Source organism: Phacochoerus africanus, chromosome 11 (genome assembly GCF_016906955.1).
Source record: "Phacochoerus africanus isolate WHEZ1 chromosome 11, ROS_Pafr_v1, whole genome shotgun sequence".
Taxonomy (NCBI): Eukaryota; Metazoa; Chordata; class Mammalia; order Artiodactyla; family Suidae; genus Phacochoerus; species Phacochoerus africanus.
The window spans coordinates 118006347-118025951 of NC_062554.1; the positions used below are offsets into that span (position 1 = coordinate 118006347).

General features: G+C 43.2%; 1 protein-coding gene across 1 annotated transcript in view; it reads right to left on the reverse strand.

Annotated features, from left to right (window-relative positions):
- ASTN1 (astrotactin 1) overlaps nt 1-19605 on the reverse strand; it is a 316035-nt gene that overhangs the window by 72286 nt on the left and 224144 nt on the right. The window contains exons 12-16 of the mRNA XM_047753485.1: nt 18725-18891; nt 15572-15766; nt 13813-13940; nt 7521-7625; nt 5067-5255 (exon numbers count right to left, since the gene is read on the reverse strand). Of these exons, the coding sequence (XP_047609441.1) occupies nt 5067-5255; nt 7521-7625; nt 13813-13940; nt 15572-15766; nt 18725-18891 (784 nt within the window). The remainder of the gene's footprint in view (nt 1-5066; nt 5256-7520; nt 7626-13812; nt 13941-15571; nt 15767-18724; nt 18892-19605) is intronic.

Sequence of the window (19605 nt, forward strand, 5' to 3'; positions counted from 1 at the left end):
GGAAGAAAGACTTGAGGAAATCCACTCTTGAATGGAGAAAGAAAGAAAGAAAGAGGAGTTCCCATCATGGCACAGCAGGAATGAATCCAACTAGGAACCATGAAGTTGCAGGTTCGATCCCTGGCCTTGCTCACTGGGTTAAGGATCAGGCGTTGCTGTGAACTATGGTGTAGGTCACAGACGTGGCTTGGATCTGGCGTTGTTGTGGCTCTGGTGTAGGCCGGCAGCAACAGCTCCAATTAGAGCCCTAGCCTGGGAACCTCCATATGCCACAGGTGTGGCCCTGAGAAGACAAAAGAGAAAAAAAAAGAAAAAAAAAGAAAGGAAGGAAGAAATAGAGGGAAGGAGTGAGGGAGGGAGGAAGGAAATGCACTGTGCTTAATGCATCAGGTGGAGGATTAAAATTAAGCCCTTGGAAGTTCTTATTTGAAAAAGGTTCAATTTTTTGGCCACGTCTCTGGAATCTACAGAGCTATAGCTCTTTTTACTAGTTTCTTCTGAAGTAAGAAAAAAATAAAGGATTTTTTTTCTTCCACAAGCAGTAGATGTTAACTATATTCAGGCACTATGTTAGGGATGAGGACTCAAAGAGTAATAAGAAGTGGTCCAGAGTTCCCATTGTGGTGTCCATGAGGACTTGGGTTCGATCCCTGGCCCCACTCAGTGGGTTAAGGATCTGGCATTGCCGTGAGCTGCTGTGAAGGTTGCATATATGGCTTGGATCTGGTGTTGCTGTGGCTGTGGCACAGGCCATCAGCAGCAGCAGCTCCAATTTGATCTCTAGCCTGGGAACTTCCATTTGCCACAGGTGTGGCCATAAGAAGAAAATTAGAAAGAGAAATGGTCCTATTGGTTTGCACCTGCTCCCAGGTTTCTACCCAAAGTTCAGCTCTTTGGAGACAGAATTATGTGTTTCTTTTTTTTTTTTTCTTCATTTAATTTTGTAAGTCTTCACTCAAGCAGACACAAACTTTTCAGAATATATTTTTCAATGTGTTAAAAAATTTTTGTTGTAAAAGTGGCACATGTTTTTTGTGGGAAAAGCAACAGAGAAGTTTATAGCATAAAAATAAACATCCTTACCCTATATCCCCAATCTTGGAGCAAACAGATAATTTGTGTGTGGGGGGGGTATGCATATGTTTCAGTTGAGATTACCATACACGTTTCTCTCTCTCCACACACACACATATATATCAAAACACACACACACACACACACACACACATATACATATATAGTGAGAGGCTAAAGATTATATACATTTTATATATGTGTGTGTGTATGGATATATTTATACATAACATTTTAAAAACAGACCCTAATATATCTACTTTTCTGCAGTTTGCTTTGTTCACTTCCAAAGGGCTAAGAAGAGAATATCTTGGGGTGGACAGAGAGTAAACTGGTAGTCATGATTGCCTGGCTGCCTCTGGGGAGTGGAGCTAGATTACTGGGAAATGAGAGTGGGAGGAAGATTTATTTTTCACTTTATTCTCTTTTATACATTTTGCATTTTTTAAATAAATAAATGCTTTAAATTACAAAGAGAAGGGAAATATGGTAAATGCTGTCAAACCTATCATCATGGGAGAGAGTCATTCAGGGAAATGACCACACAGGGAAATGTGAAGGGAGCTGCCAAAGGATACATGCAAGGAGCTATGAATGCATGAGACAGGAAGCAAAGAACTGTGGCTCAAGCATCACGGAAGGCTGGGTGGAAGTGGCAACATCTGAGCTGGCTGCTGCAGAGGAGGAAGGAGACGGGGGAATGGAGGTGGAGAGAGGACAAGTCTAGACAGACTCAGAAGTGTAGAAAGGCTTGATGCCCTCTTCCAAACGAGTGGGAACCTTGATCCTGGACCCAGATTGGGGCTTGACACGGGGATGGGGTATCTTTTATTTGCATTTGACAATTTATAGAGCTGAAGGGAGGCAATTAAGAGACACAAGCAAGGAACAGAAATCACAGCCAGGAAGACTAATTCGCTGATCCTAAGGGTCTAGGAAAACAGGGAGATCCATCCAGAAATCAGGCAACTAAACAGATACCAGGAAAAACAGAGAGTTCCAAGAGCACGGCAAGGGTGGGACCCAAGAGAAAATTTCTGAGTGAGACAGAGTAGTTGTGGAGATGTCATAGTACATATCTACAGCCTCAGACTGGGGCAAGAAGGAGTCTCTGAGGCTTTAAATTGTCTGGTACCAAATGCAAGGGTTTTGGATTCATAGCAAGGAGGCTTGTACCGTCAGAGTGGAGGAATGCTCAGGATAGGGAATGGTCAGTGATGCAGCGGCCAGAGAAGCTGCTCTCTACTGAGGTTGGAAAATTTCAATTCAGATAGTCTTTATTTCCTCTGTAAAAAATGATAGGCTAGTCTCAGACCATGAGAAATGGAAGTATATTATTCATGGGCTTCAGGCAGACTTATTTGAAGACAGATGCTCCTAAATATTGGTCTGACCAAACCACACAGTGGTTGTGTGACAAATAAGTGCCTGTTGAAGGAAAGGCTGATTCCTGAAGATCTGGTAAAAAAAAAAATTATCCATCTCTGAGTTCTCATCCGGTCAGACTAAAGCATTTTGCACATCTATGAGAAAACCAAGGTGGGAAGTCCCTACATCAAAAGGGTTCTTACCACTGTTCCTACTGCCACCACCAATGCAAGCACTAATAGCAGCAGCAACAACAACGAACACTTGCTGAGGAATTGTCATGTGCTTGGCTCTTCACTGGACCCTGGGAATTTAAAGTTGAATAAGGCATGGAACCCACCCATGAGAAGTTATGTAGTGATTTGTAGAAAGAGGAGAATCTTAATTCAAATGCCTACCTGAGAAAGCTTCTCACAAAGCTTCTCATATAAAGAGAGACTCCTAGGATCCACAAACTATCAGAGCTAGAAGGAACCATAGAGGGGCTTCACATGGGAGGCATGAGAGTTAACTGACTAAACAAAAGTCACCTGACTGATTCTAGAGTCCCAACCCTTCCATCCTGTGATCTTTCCATTTCATTTTACCCCTGATAAACCTCCTTTCCTATTCAATCCATAAGCAACTTTATGTATCTGATCATAGGTACAAAAGCAAAGAACAGAAAACCCCTTTGCACTGGAAGGTTTTTTAAGTTAGAGCAGGAACGAACCTATAATCAAAAGACTGAAGTCCAAAAAGGTGTCTTTTATGTCATGATAGGTATAGCCCTCTCAGAACACTTGTCACCTCTAGTGTATAAATTTAACTCTGGAACAATCCTCTCAGAGTGTAGAAAAGCAGAAGAAAAGCTTCTTTTGTCTTTTGCACTTATAATTCCTAATCAGTAGTATGCTTCATGCTTTTGGAATAAAAAGAAATTAGTGCCTAGGGAGAAGAAAAATATTTAAGGTAAGAATCAGATCCAACGACAAGAAAGAGAAACTCTATAACATAGAGATAAGACTCAGGAGTCAGTGTTGCGGGGGGGGGGGGCTATGTGGACAATTGCGAGAGATCAAAATAGACATACTAAAACGTCTTAGTATCTTTTAATACCAACAACAAGCAAGGGGGGATGTACATATTTATGGGAACTAAATCCAACAGTTGGACTGTGACAAAGCTAGCTTCTGTGAGCAAGAATGGCTTGAGATCAAGAGAGACAGGACATAGTGCCAAGGCCACGGACAAATTTCCCTCCTGGGCTTAGTATTTAACCTTAAGGATACCACAGTGCTCAGGAGAGATGCAAGGCGTAGAACCAGGAGTTCTGAGAAAGGTCACACTCTCGTCTCCCAGAACCCCAGAGCCTGGCAATCCTTGAACCACTGGTAAGCAGAAACAGAGAAGAGTTTAGCCCTTGGGTTCCATCACTAGGCTCTGGCATGGGAACACAAGAAAGCTTTGCCAGCAAGATCCAATTTTATCTAAATATGGTTACATTATACTCCTTTCTTGGCAAATTGGAATCAGAACAATTTTAAGATGCTGAAATTTGAAGGGATGCAAGAACCCTGCGGTTGTACCTTTGAGCTGAGAAGAATCAGAGATCAGCGGGGAAAGCATGCAGCCCAGGTATAAGCCTCATGCTTCTTTTGGAAGAAAATGTCCATCCAGAAGTGGGGCTCTCATGCCTTGACTACCTCTTGAGCAAGACAAAACAGAAACCATGTCTGGGGCTTAGAGAACCAAGAGCATCTCAACCATGAGAGCACATTTTCCCCCCAAGGCAGCACTGCTAATGGCAGAGGGTCCCAAGTCTCAGAGGGACCCTTGCTCATTAAATCTTAGGATGACCTACTTTTGAGTTTTCATTGCGTTAATTTCATCACTTGCCCTTTAGCAACTCACACATCCATAATTTGGTCTCATCAGAATGCCATGAGGATAAGCTCAGGAGAAGAAATTCCATGAATGGCAATTCTAAATCCCTCTTGTTGATCAGAATACAAATTTACCAGCCAGCACTTCTATACCAGAAGGTGAATTCAAAGGGTTTGAGAAATTCCAATTTCTTATACTTACTTGGACAGAATACTAACTTGCCATCAAACAGGGGACAAAGATTTATTTGTGAGGCTGTTCCCCAGGGCTATAGAAACACCTGGGGCAGTGGAGATGTCTTTATAGCACAAAGCAGCAGGGAAAATGCTCATAAACACAAGGCAGGATGGAGTGAGAAGGGGTTTACTATGCAGTCACTGGAAGGGGCTGCCAGCCAGCAGAGGATGGGATTGTTGGAGGCAGGACGCGGTCGGGGGAGAGGACAGCACTGTCCTTTTCTCCCCCACAGGCTAACACTTTGCCCTTGCCAGGGAAGCAGGACGCACGGTGGCCGCTAAAAGCCTTAGAGGACTCTCTATGATTACTCACACCATGACCATACGGTTTTGTCCCCCTCTTGCATCCGAAGTTTCCCCAAGTATCCCCATTTTGAGATTTGGTTTTAGCAATTTAAAGGATGGGCAAGAGCGCCAAGGCAACATCTGAATGAGCCTTTCCCCTCTGTGGTCCTAAGGATCGCTCCCGGGCAGCCAGGACCTGTGTGAGGAGGAGAGCTTGCTGATGAGCGTGTCACTCACCTTTGCTGATGTCTTCATATTCCAGCCAGAGTCGCCGCTGGACCTGCTTGTTTGGGTACCAGATGGAGCAGGATTCCTCAAAGCCGTAGATAGCTTCTTGGATGTAATGGTTGCCAAACTGGTCCAACAAGGCTACAAAATCCCCTCGAGATGTAGCCCCATCCAGGGAGTGGAGAGCATTGCTGAGGGCTATGGAGAAAGGGCACCCAAGCACAGGAGTGAGGGCTTACACCATGGGTATATGGATTCCCAGGCTATTCAGCCTCAAAAACGCAAGTGCCACGGGGCCCAGAGGATGCTGGAGAGCTGGCTGGAGCTACCAGCTGACCATGTCCAGGTATCTAAATCGGACATTTCAGCTCCTAAAGGAATCTCTTTAAACCCGTTGGTTATGTTGTTAACTTCATGCAAATTAAGCAGAACACTGTCAGCTCTCCACTACTCCCCCTGCTTAAGTCAATTTTTTTTTTTCAAATCACAAGTCATGACATTAAATCAATTTAGTGAGCTCAAATAATAGCATTTAAATATGAAAGAGAATGGCATTGTCTAAAATAGAAACATAAATACCAGCAGAGAACATTTCACATCGTTAAGATGAAGTATCGCTTCGTGACACTCCTGTTGTGTGGACGTGGGAGTGTGCGTGTGTCCAAGGTCACAGTGTAAAATGTATTCTTACTGTGGGGAGTGACCAAAAAAGTTTGCAAGATGTTGCCTTCATGCAGAGAAACTGGCAATGCGAAGACAATGGAAGAAGAAATGTAGGGAAAGTCATTATATTATATTTATTTAAGAAAGTCGGAAGACTGGGAAATGGCAAATGGAGGCCAGAACCTGTTTTCCCCTTTGCCCGCCTCCCCAGACAAATCTCCTTGGATTTGCTTTCCCTGTTTAAGAGAACTGTACGTGTTGGAAAGATAGCCTGACAAAATTCCCAAATCTAATACCTTTTGTACCTGGCCAACCTTGGACAGCCTTCCTTTTGACACACCTACGTCCTATCGGGGCAAGGCAGAGCCTGGCCCAGGTTCGAGGTCACACCATCCATGATGCCATGTGTGGCTTTGAAGGGCATGTGGCAACAGAGATATCTGACTGTTAACCTCTGATACGCAGAACACCTGCGCTGTGGGCAAAGAGAGTACGTGAACAGGGTTGGGTCTCTACTGTCCTATTCTTCTAGAATCAAGAGAGCTTAGTTTGTTCCAGGTCTGTGCTGCACCAGCCGCGTTGACCTCAGTCGTATCCACATCCCAGTCCCTTTTTGCAAAGAACTCTTCTGGGATAAAAAATAAAATAAAATTTCTGAGTCCCTTTGTGTACTTTGGAGATGTTGCATCTTCTTAATGCATTTTATTTCTCTACATGTGAAACTTTACCTTTCTGCGTCTCGCGTCTCTTTCTAACTCCGTACCTGTCCCCTGCCCTCCCATCTCGCTTGTTGGCCCTAAGGCTTAGCTGCCCTGATGCTCACCCTGAGACCCCTCTCCTTGTCTTGTCATCCTGCGCTAACAAGAGCATCTGGCTCTAATGACCCTTTCATTCAACACAGTGAAGCCAGACGCTGGAGCATAAATTCCAGGTCTGGTACATTCTCTAAGTAGCCCCACAGGAAAGAGCGGAGGAATGCTCCTGAGGTCCATGGGGATGAGATGGAATAGAGACGTAAACCTATGTTAAAGCCATTCTGCAGAATTTTCTCTTTGGTAAACTGAACACTAGAGTTGCTCAACTTCCAGGAAAACCTTGTTTCAAGGCATTTACCACTAAGATCTGAAGAACATTTGTAAAAGGAGACTCACTGTTCTGTTTTGGAGCAATTTACCCTAAGTAGCTTTATGGCTTTATTTATCCTAAGTAAATAAATTACTCCTTAATTTACTAGATACATAGTAGATATGTGAATATATCGATACAACAGATACAGATAAATCTGTATCTATCTGTCTGTCTATCTATCTATCTACCATCTGTTTTGTTTACTTGCTGTTTAGAACCATATTTGGTTTCTCTTTTTCCTCTTCTCTTCCTCTTTCTCGATCTTTCTCTTTTTCTCTTATTTCTTTCATCCTATAGAACCTCTAAGTCATACAATGATTTGCAAAGTTTTATTCTGACAGTTTATAAAAAGCCTGCTTTTGCATATCCTTTCTACACACTGGGCGACCCCAGGAAAAATGATAAAATAGGTGTTTATCTTCAGTGATTCCTGCCTCCCCCTTTCCATCTCTTCCATCATCCAAGATAAAACGTGCAATTCAATCTATACTAAGAAAACGATCTCATGTCAGTGCCCTGCCCTGAAGGGTGACTGGAGTGAATAGGTTATAGATCTCGAGGAGTGGCTACATTGTGGAAGGCGTCTTTAACACGAATAAAAGCCTTGTGCCCCTGGAAAGGAACTCCACACCCCAGGAGCAGGTGAGAGGGACGGCTTGCAGCGGTGCTCACCCTGGGAGACGGTCGCTTGGTTGAGTTTGATGTGGTACATCACAGAGCGGACCTTCCAGTGCTGCAGCACAGGGTATCCGGACACCTCACTGAAGTTCACCATCCCTGGGGACAGAGGAGACGCGCGCTCACTGGGTGTGATTGATGCACCAGTCCCAAGTCCTCTGGGTTGGGGATGTGATTGTGAGACAATGAGAAAGTGTTCTTTGATGGAGAGCATTTCTGGAGTCACAGAAGCCATAGCTATTATTTATTGAATCTCGACTCTGTGCCAGGCATTTGACTGGGCACTCTGCATACAGTGATATGACCCCTGTGAGACAGGTGTTATTGTCTGCATTTTATAAATGAAGAAACGGAGGCTCAGAGAAGGTGTTTGCATTAGGGCCCTCGACCACCACATAGAGCCAAAACGGCATTCCAGATGTGTCTGAGACCAGAGCAGGGTTCTTAACCATTCTACTGTAATACTCCCTTAATAAACTCATATGGAACTCTAGGCTTACTGTAACACCCAGGTTTTTACTCTCTTTAATAGCTGCAGTAATTGACTCGGCTGACATACCTGATAACATTGATTTCTGTGTCCCATTTAACTGATTTGTGTTTAGTATTTACGTTTTAATTACTCTGAAGCTGATAATGCTTGTTTCTTCTTTGCCAGGAGGGACAGTGTCAGAGTGACCAGGCTACTAGGGGGCAGGAAGGGGCCCTATATTGAGGGTCGCTGGTGTGCCAGACACTGTGATCCACACTTTATTTGCGGTCCCTCTTTTACAGATGGGATAACCAAAGCTCTGAGAAGTCAAGTCATCTATCCAAGGTCATTCTTAATAAATACATCCTTGTAACCTTAGTGATGACGTTATAATGAGCTGTTCTTGCTTGAAGACACTGTAGAAAGAGCAGCCAATTCTAGTCATTACTATAAATATCAAATGATACATAAAAAAAATAATTAGGCTGGCAGGAAATTAAAAAATCACCTTGTTAGGTTTAGAAAATCAATTTTAGCTTCATTTCTATGCCTGATGTACGAATGTATGTGTGTGTGTGTGTACACACACACATATGCAGATATAATGCCCACATATATGAGCAATTTCGATAAAGAGAAAGTGAATGTGTGTGTATAAATACAATGGCAATAATACATACACAGCGAATTATCCTGCCATTTTGACCTACACTTCCTTCAGGCTAAATCAACTAATTTAGTTCCTAAAGTGGATAAAGAGTGGGTGGGGTTAATTAGCTGCTTGTCAATGCCGATCAAATTAGCTGAGTAATTGCCAAATTTCCATTCTGTGTGAATCATATGGGAATAACTATTGGTAAGAAAAAAACAAGAAAAGGTCAGGAGAGGTGCTTACTGAATCAATTGCTTAAGTTCGATCTCAGGTAACCAAAGATATGTTACTTGAAACCAAGAGGTTTTCAGTATTTTTCTTTTCCAACGTTCTTCTTTTAGGGCATTAAGCTTTGTGATGGCAGTTAAACTTCTGCATACTCTGGCTTTCTGCCTTTATGTTAATTGTAAAAGCATATTAAGGAAATTCTCACTTTACAAATGTACGACTTCAGTCACATAGCTCCAAGGTACGTTTCTCTGGAGTTAGAATGTGTGTGCTTTGTAGAACTGTGCTGTTAGCATGCATTCTCTAGCAATGTCAGCTCATCAGCTTGCTGTTATTTTGGAAACTCTTTTAATAAAAAGATAGCCCACACAATAAATAAAGATTTTTTTTTCAGTGTATCAGAAAACAATCCCGTTAATGGAATTGACTCCTAGCAGGAAAAGAAAAGGGCAGGAAATCAGGAAGCCAGAGTTCTAAGGCACCCACGCTGCCTAGAGGGGGGTAAGTTTCTGATTGCTGGTCAACCAGCCTGAGCTTCTTCTCAGGCTACCTGGCCAGGGGATCTCTTAGTTCCCAACTGCTGCAACTGTAGAGTGAGCAGCTTAGCTGAGATGACCCCCTGCTTCCTTTTTTCTGTGATTCCTGTGATTTCTGTGATTCCAACCAGCTGTGTGACCTGGGGCTAGGCAACTCATTTCTTTCAGTTTTCACGTCTGAAAAGTGGGGATAACAGTATTCATTTTGCCTACTGTTTAAGTAAGCAGTCAGGACAAAATCAAGTTATGGGTCTAAAAACACAGTGAGAAAAAACAATAAAGCATCAGGTACATACATGGTTTCCATAATGCTCTCATCCTCCTCCGTACCTCTCTCTCATCACCCCTCACTGTGTGAACTTGACATTTGTTAATTGATGTTTTTGTTATGAATTCCCAGGCTTTGGTTCAGGTCAACAGAAGGAAGAAAAAAATAAAAGCATGGATGTTGCGGGGGGGGGGTGGGGAGGGATGACAGTGTCCCATATTCACCCAGGATGAGCCAAACAACTGAAATCCATTACTTAACTGCTAAACAACAATTCTACTTGAGTGCATTTACACTACACCACAGTCAGGGAAACAGTTACATAACTGTTAATGCTTGGGAAATGTTGTTCCATGCCCACTTACAGATATTTCCATTCGTTAAAAAGAAAGGGATATTTTAAAGTAGATATTTTCTTGCTGAGTCATAGGATTCTTTCTCAGTGTGCTCTTGTAATGTGGCCAGCTCCAGTTTTTTTTTTTTTTTATGTTATTATTATTTGGGACACATTTGTGAATGACTCTTTTTTCCTAGCCAACTATCTCGGACTATGTTTTTTCAAGAAAGAACATTATTTTCCCCATCTATGCTTGAAAAAAGAATGATTGGATAGACCTATGTGAAAGAAAGAGGAAGGAAGAAGGAAAGCAAGCAAGCAGGAAGAAAAGGAGGGAAAGAAAGAAAACAGAAAAAAGAATGAAGGAAGGAAGGGAGGGAGAAGGGATAGGGGAACAAAGGAAGGAAGTTATTTTTCTCCTCTTATTCTATTGAAATGTCAGGGGGATGTTTAGGATGAACTTGAAGAAGTTCCAAAGAGCTTAGAGCTCTCAATCTTCACATATACGTAGTGACTATGGTGCCCAATAGGCCCACGACTGTGGCCAGCAGCCTCCTCTACTCCGTGGTCTGCCTCTGGGCTCTCTTTCTCCCCTGAGAGACTGAAAATCCAAATGGACAATGACCAGACCACATGTACAAATGGAACTCTGACTCACAATCTACAGCAACCAGCCCAGGAAGCTAGTCAACCATCTCTAAGTCAGACTTGCAGGAAATCAGACCACGATCTCTGCTAGTTCAGGAAGCCAAACAATAAGCCCTGTCATAATCCCCAGAATAACCAGGACTTGATTAATAACTGACAGCTTCCCTAATTCTTTGTTCTTGCCTCCAAGTTAGGTCCAACCAGAAAAAGTAAAAATATTTAACCCCAAATATTTACAAAGACTACCTCACTCCCAGCTGGGTGGACCACCTACATGCCAACAGCTTCCAATCAGGGCATATCTGAAGCCCTCCCTTTTTCTCCAACTCTAAAGCTTTCCTACTTCTCTGCCTACCTCTCAGCCTCTGCCAAGATGCCAGTAATGGTAGCTGACTCCCTTGCTATACCATGCGATGTCTAAACAGCCTTCAGCTGTTCTCATTTCGTTGGTCGTCATCTCTTTCCACCCAGCTTGTCACACCAAAAGGCTGGAGAAGGGTGAGGTGTAGGTTTCTTAACTGGTTTGATGAGGATGGAGGCAATCAGCAAGAGCAAATACCTCCATCAGTGATTTTCAAGTACATTCTTCAAACTGGAAATTCTTAAAGATGGAAATAGATGCTATGCGGAAATGGATTCTCTAGTTAAACAGATTTGGGAATTGCGGGCCTAAGTAAAAGTAAAAGGTATTTCTTTCTTGCAGGGCTTCTGGAATCTCTCTCGGGGGAAGGTGTTGCAAATGGCTGAGAGGTAGATACTATAGTTTTGCCAAATATATTTGAAGACAGAACCTATTTATCCATTGAGCACTAGGTTTTTATGAAAAAAAAAAAGAAAGAAAAACATGCTTGGAAATGCTGATAGAGAAGATTCTGAACATCACTTTAGCTCTAAAATCTTTTAAGCTTGTAGAGTTATAGGGATTATGACCTTACTAGACATAGGGCAACATGACATGACACACTCTACAAGACATAATTAAAATGTTACCAGAACTAGGAAATAAGTATGGAAGAAATTTGGCCAACTGTCTCTTTCATTGATTCTTCTAATTATTCTGGGCTTTGAGAAAACCAAACTGACCCCTTCTTACCTCAAAGAAAATATCTGCTCTTGGCCTAACTGGTATCACTTCTCAATCAAAATAGGTTAAAAAGAAAGGCTGGGTAGAAAAGTAGCAAGTCAAGTTCTCTCTACTTTCAGGACTGTCACCCTCTCAAGGCCATGAAAAATGGAAGTGCCCTATCAGGACATCCTTCTAATTCTTTTGCTTCCCTTATGCCAAGTCAGGAGAAGTTCAAGGGCACAGGGAAGAAAGAGGTTTCTCTGGTGGATGAGAACCAAGTTTGGATCTTTTCCTTGTTTTCAAAGATGGAGATTGAGACACAGGTTCTTCTGCTGATTCTCAGATCTACTCACCTACTTCTTCCCAAAAGCTCAGGGAGCATCTAGGACTACTTTGCGTCCTCTCAGCCTGGCAACTGAAATGCAACTTCTCACATCCATGTAGGTTCTAATGCACGAGAGAGATGTCCTGATAACTCTTGAGACAGAAGCCAGGTAGCTTCTTGGTGGCGTGGAGCCTGTCCTGCTTGTGTCTGCTGTCTCACGCCTCCTTTACAAGGCACTTAACACATGCCCTGGAAATGGTTCTCAGCAAATGACACTGGAAACAAGAAAACTAGTTTCCCAAACACTAGAGATATAGGCTTTAGGGTCATGTTCAGAGGTGCATTTTAGTTCTTTTCAGGTTTGTGTCTGTGTGTGTTTGTGATCTTTTAGCAGGCAGCTTATTTCAATGAAATTTATTTCTGGTCCAGAATATATCTAATTGTTTTCTCTCTTGTTTCCTCTCCTTCTTTGATAGGGAAAACACTATTTGAGAGTTTATATTTTCTTTCTTCCTTGGTATATATATTTATTTTTTTAACAAATATTTATTTCATTATGTATCAGGAACTGTTCTACAAACTTTACAAATATGAATTTATTCCTCATACTAGTCTTATAACAAAGATAATATTTTAATATCTATTTTTACAGGCTAAAAAAAAAATACCTGAGGCATAGAGAAGGCAAGTAATTGGTCCAAGATCACACAGCCAGTGAAGAGCTGAGGCCAGATATCAGGCTCCAGGGCCTAAGCGAGTAATTCCTATGCTATGCTACCTCAAATTTTATTCCAGTCTGAATGAAAGTTTTGACTACAAAACTTTGACTGCAAAAGGCTTACCCTCAGTTGAATCCATTCTTCAGAAAAGGGGAGAAAAAAGGGGAGAAGGGTATACAATAAGGAAGACTGAGAATGAGAAAGGGAGAATGAACAAAGGAGAGGATAAATGAACAAAGCCAACAAGGGATGTGCTCAGGTCTAGCCTTTTAGCAAGTGATGCTGAGCTCCCGACTGGCTGTCTCTTATGGGTCCATGGGACACTCTGAAATGTCTTCCTTGGTCCAGGAGGTGCTCACTGGGGGTCTTCAGAAGCACAGAAAGGAGAAGCATCCCCTGGTGTTCCTGCCTCCCATAAATTCCTTCCATAATGAGCCCCAGAGAAGAACGCCTTTGGGCTCAAAACAACATTGAGGGGGGAGTGTCACGATCCCCATCTTACAATGAGGGCCGTGAGACCCCAAGAGACTGTACTGTTTAATGTCACACAGCTAGAAAGTAGAGCCAGGAGTCAAAGTCGTGGTCATCTGACAGCAAAGCTCTATCATGTTCTATCCTCTCCTATCGCTCAGTAAGTACTTGCCGGGAAACCCAGCAGGCCCAATGACAGATAACCAGGATATAGGCAATCCACCTTCTTTCTGCCCCTACTATGTCCTGGTCACTGTGTCCTGTAACCCACTGAGAACTCTGAACGCTTCCATATCTATTATCTCGTTTGTTTTCAAAACAGCCCAACGAGACTATAGCAGGGAAAGGTATTATGACCACTTAGCAGATAATTATATAATAATATTGGCAGTTTCACTGACAAATCATCCTACTAGTGTTCACTTTTAGAACCGAGCTTTTACCATGTACTAACGAAACCAATGGCTTTGAAACCAAAATAATCAAGGTCAAGGATCCTGAGTTTATAAAATCATAGAGAACTGCCTGTGTTTGCCAGTTAAGTAAGGCGTGGGGCACACTCACCAGTTAGGAAGTCAGGGTCAGGGGTGGGCTCTGAGATTTCCTCAAGGCACTGATTCTCCAAGGGGACAGTGGCCACCACAAGACCATCTGGCAGTTGCTGGTCTAAACCTCGAGCAAAGTTGTTTTGCCTGGAAACAGAGGCAGACTTTCATCTCCTGAGCGTTCAGGTGAGCCTCACTCTTTGGCAGGTGATCTATATCTCAACCCATAATAGACCAAAAAGTTCCCCTCACCCTGAACCCCACTCAGTGCAGATGTGTGGAGTAAGACACAAGTGTGAGAAGTACTAGTGTGAAGGCTGGGGGAGATGAGGGGGAAAAAAAAAAAACCAAAACAGCTGAAAAGGTCTATTTACAAGAGAGAACAGTCTTCCCTCCCACCCAGCCCAGTCCCTACTCCTCGATCCCCTCTCCGCAAGATCTGGGCAAATAAATGCAGCCAACACAGTATGAGTTACGACACCTCACTGCTTGCCATTGGCAAACGAAGTCCTAGGCTAAAAGGTGAACTTTGAGTAAAGCCTGCTGTTTGTAATAGCAAACACAACTGACGCCAGGAACGAGCCGGGAAATTTCCTATAGATTTGCTTGTAAGAGTCCAGACCCAGCTTGCTACCAGCTGCTGGTCCATATTATTACACTCTCACATCATCGTCATGACCATCCTCACCTCCTGACATACAGGGGTTCTGTGGATGATGTGTTCAAATTGCCTAAGACAGATGTGGCACAGGCGTCAAATGGAGAATCTCCTAGACACACTCTAAGTCAGTGGTTTGAAGCGTTTTGTTCTCAGGACCCCCTGGCACTCTTCAAAATAACTGTAGGCCCCAAGTATTCCATCTATCTACAGTTATCATATTCAAAATTGAAAGAAAATATTTAAAGAATTGTTACTGGGACATTCTAAAGGACAATAATAAACCCATTACGTATTAACATGGTTTGAAAAATTTTAAGACAAGTGGCATTATTTTACATTTCTTGCAAGTTTTTTTAAATGTCTGACTAAATAGAAGACAGCTGAAACTCACTTCTAAATTCAACTTATTGCAATGTATTGTTTGAGTGGAAGCATATAAGTGAAACCCATCTTCCCTGTAGTTGGAAGACACAGGACCTTGAATATCCCCTGAAAGGATCTCAGGGACCATCAGGGATTCAAAGACCATACTGGATTTTTTTTTACTTTTTTTATTTTTTTGTCTTTTTAGGGCAGCACCTGTGGCACATGGAAGTTTGAATCAGAGCTGCAGCTGCCAGTGTATGCCACAGTGATGGCAATGCAGGATCAGAGCTGCATCTGCAACCTATACCGCAGCTCATGGCAATGCTGTATCCTTGACCCACTGCGTGAGGCCAGGGGTCAAACCCACATCCTCATGGATACTAGTCAGGTTTGTTACCGCTGAGCCATGACAGGAACTCCTCAAGGATCATACTTGAAGACCACTATTCTAGATTGACTCACAATGCTAAGACTCAGAAGGACAATAGAACCTGAGCATTTTGTGGTGGCTTCCGTGGAATCCCTGCCTGGCAATGTAAACATTTTTTTAATACTTTATTCCTCATGGTTCTTGGGTTCTGAAAGAAGGAGTATAGACCTGGAAATGACCATGGGAGAGAAAATAACCTAACTTTTTAGAGTCATCTCTACCTAGAAGCAAGATACAAGACTTAATGCTGACTTTAAGGCTTGTCAGGGAACAGATCCATCAACAGCCCTGAATAACCAGTTCTACAGGTGTGGGGCTCACCTGAATGTTCCTTTCAGTACCTGTCCAGCAGCCACCTCCTTGGAATGGTTGTTGTAACCAAAGAACATCTCCCCAAAGAGGGTCTGGTTCATGGGAAGCTCTCTGCTTTCCCCACAGTCACCTCCCTCTGGGCAGGTCTCCGTGACGAGCTGGCAAGAACGTCCATCCACACCAAGCTTGTAATCCTCGATGCACCTAGCAAGGTGGAAACTCAAGGTAAGAGTTATTCCCTCAACAAGTCATGCATACAGCTCAACCCAAGTGATGGAAAGAAATGCCTCTGGGAGAGTTTTGGATGGCCAAAGGTTATGAATATCCTCGTTTAATTTTGTTCCTTTATAATTTGGTTTCTTAAGTCTATAAACCTAGTCTCCTTGCATTATGTGATCATACAGACCCTCTCACCTTGCCTTCAACAGATAAGTGCTTTCAGAGCTTTGGAGGGCTCGCTCCTCTAATGGGTGTGTGATTTCCCAGGTAGGTCAGCATAAGAATCACTGGAGATAAGCTTATAAGTTAACACATTGAATCCAAGATATTCTAGAGTCTTTCTCCAAAACGATCTATGTGGCCAGACTCTGCATTTATCTGGAAGGTAATTAGGCAGCAAAGAGAATGACACTGTGCTTAAGAAATTAATAACCTTCTAATCTGACCCTGTGACAAGTCAACTAAGAAATTAAAAAGATTGATCATCCTGTAGCTGTGTTCTGTTTGAATGTATCGAAACACAAAAGCAACCCACATTAACTCCCCCTTTATTCAGAGTAGCCTTTCTGAACTAAGTAGATGCTAGGGCCTGCTCTGCAAACACCTCCTTCATGTCCTCCCATTAAGCATGGACAGTTACTCTAATGGAAGAGCGATACTGATGTTGGTAAATATGGGTCAATGACCCATAGTCATTAATTGAACTTTATTTGTAGTTATATTGAGAAGGACATAATTTGTTCATTCAACTAAGAACTACTTTGATAAAGCTGTCATTTTAAAAGCATACAGATTTAATTCAGGTCTCTCCTTAGAAATATACCAAATTTACAATTTATAGACATTCATGACATTAAAACACACCATTTACTGCTATCTACAGTAATTGTTGCAATGAGATAAAGACCTCTCTTCTTTATAGAGGAACAAATAATCATAATTTAAAATGGTGAGAAGCAATATGATAATGGCAATAATGCTGCCCTTTATTGAATGACCTTGAATCAGCTGATTGAACTCTTGGAGCTTCAGTTCCCACATCTATAAAAATGGGAAAAACACTAGCTGCTATATTGGGTTGCTGAGAAGATTAAGTGAGATCCTGAACGTAAAGAACTTAGATTGTGCCCAGCATATAGTAGGTGCTTATTAAATGTTGCTATCATTATCATTAGCAGAGGTATATTAATTAGCAGAGGTATGTTAATGCAACTTTGTTTTCCCCATTCACTATTTACATATTGTGTGAACAGGTGTGAGTTGAGCTCTTTAATTACAAGTGCATGTGATTTGACCTTTCTAAAGAATCTCAAATCAAGGACTTCTTTTGGCTATATATGGTGGCTTAGAGAGTGCTAAATATACATGTGTAGCAAATTCTGAGGAAATAAGAAACAAAGTCCAGTTAGGGACCTAATGCATGAATCCAGGCAACAGATGTGACTTCAGACCCACCAAGGACTCTATGGCACCAGCCTAGGTCTGGGACAAGACGAAGTGGCTCCGAGAAGAGACCAGATCGCATGTCCTGCTGTGTCTCTTATATTTGACACCTAACTAGGCTCTCTGCACAGAGTGGGTGCTCAAATATACGCTTATTCAATAAATAAATTCTATGCAACTTTGGCTGAATTTACCTCATGAATTGAAGTGGGTCAACCATAAGTGATAACATTAAAGGGACATTAAAATTTAGATCAAGCTTCCATTTATGGAATGGGATTTTATAAGAAACTAAACAGGAAAATTGCTCAATTGCAAAGAAATAAAATGAAATACAGTAACATAACATTACTAGTCCACTGAATAATCGTCTCATGATTATTCAGCTTTTAGTGACAATCCGGCATGGCTTTATTACTATAGACATTGATTTCCATTACAATCCTATTAGATTGTGAGATCCTTGAAGGCAAGAACTACACATCATTCATCTCTGCAGCCCAGTGGCCAGCGTGGTGTGAGGCATAGAGTCAGTGCCACCCTGACAGGCTGGAGGTGGGGGAAGGCGAGAGGGAGGAAGGAACAGAGGCAAGCAAACCACGATGTAGACGAATGGGCCGGATCCTTATTCACTTTGTAAACATACCATGAAAAATATTTTTAAATATAAATTAAAATTTTGAGGGGACTGCAGACTTTTTCATAAAAACAGGGAGTGCCTGAATTCTAGTGCTCATCTTCCCACTTGCCAGTTCCCCAGCTTGAGGAAATCAGCCTTGCTGTGAGTTGGCTTGGGCATCTGTGAAATGGCATGGTGTTGCCTGCCCTCATGGAGCTAGCCTGACAGCTAACGAAATGAAAAAGCTGATCCAGGAGTTCCCGTCATGGCTCAGTGGTTAGAGAGCCCGACTAGCATCCACGAGGATGGGGGTCCAACCCCTGGCCTTGCTCAGTGGGTTAAGGATCCGGCGTTGCCGTGAGCTGTGGTGTAGGTCATAGATGCAGCTCAGATCCTGCGTTGCTCTGACTGGACCCCTGGCCTGGGAACATCCATATGCCGTGGATGTGGCCCTCTTGAACCATACCAAGCACAGACTACATCTGAGGGTGGGTGGCTGCACAAAACGCTGGGACTGTGGGGGCGGAGCTTAATTGCTTCCCCCTCCTCCAAAGATTCCCCTCCTCCCTTCTTTGCTAATCGATTAGTTTCACCAGTCTCTCCTAACCTTTTGAAGGGACTCCTTGGGTCACAAAACAATTAACATGGCACCATAAAATGCAGTTTGGAAGTTCTGATGTAAGGGGGCCATGGTTTAGGTAAACCTCTAGGTTAGTTTTCTCATTTTCAGTGATGAGACTAGACTCTCCCTAAGGGTCCTCCCCATTCTGACTTTAAAAAGTCAGGCCTGCAGGCTTTTTCTTCAGAGCCGAAGGGCTGGCCCAGGGTGACCCGTTCATTCAGCTTGACTTTCCTCTAAGTCTCCCAGCAGCTCCACTCACCCGCAGAACATGAGGATGTTGTACAAGGCAGGCTCGTCTGGGAAGGGCGCCATCTGCTGCAGACACAGCTGCTCACAGCCTCCATTGAAGCCATCGGAGCAGTCCACCCCGATGTGGCGGTCGTAGCAGCCGGAGCTGTCCTTCATGGGGCTGAGTCCGGATGGGCACTGGCAGAGTCAGAAAGCATCCACACACAGGGGTGAATCAGGGGCCTGGGTTCTCTGGGAACCAGAGTGTAAGCACTGACACCTAGTCTTAGCACTCAGCCTTGAAACCATCAACGTTAGTAAGTAATGCACGAATTTCCCACTACGCTGGGCTCCCTCTAAAAGCAAGAGACCTTCTTTGACATCATTCTTCTTCTCTCTGGGCACAGATCACGCACATTTACATTCCAGCCGATTCCTCCAAGGGGGCTGGGAGGGAGCGTTGTAGCAAGACAGCGCTGAGGTGTGCTGGCCTCCCAGTTGGGCCTCAGGCTGGCAGCAGAGTGGAAGTGATGGGCCAGAATTGAAATGCATTAGCAGAGATTCCTTTGGGCTAGGGGGAGGGAGTGCTGCTGTTTGGACTTAGTATTAATGGGACTTTTTTTTTTTTTCCCACATCCAAAGCACCTTGTCAACACTGGTACTGGATGGAAGTGCTGGAGAGAATGAATTAAGCCAGGGCCACCAGCCGGAAGCAGGAAGTGGACTTCCTCTGTGACCTTGGCCGGAGGCTTGATTGCGCTCCTAATGGGAGTGGCTTTTCTCACGACCTTCCTGCCTCAAGGGTGCCCTGAGAAGGATGCACAGAGAGGGCCCCTGCTACGAGCCCCAACAGGTGCCACCTGAGTTTGGCTTTATCTCAGCTCCCTGGATACTCAGTGAAAAACTTTTAGC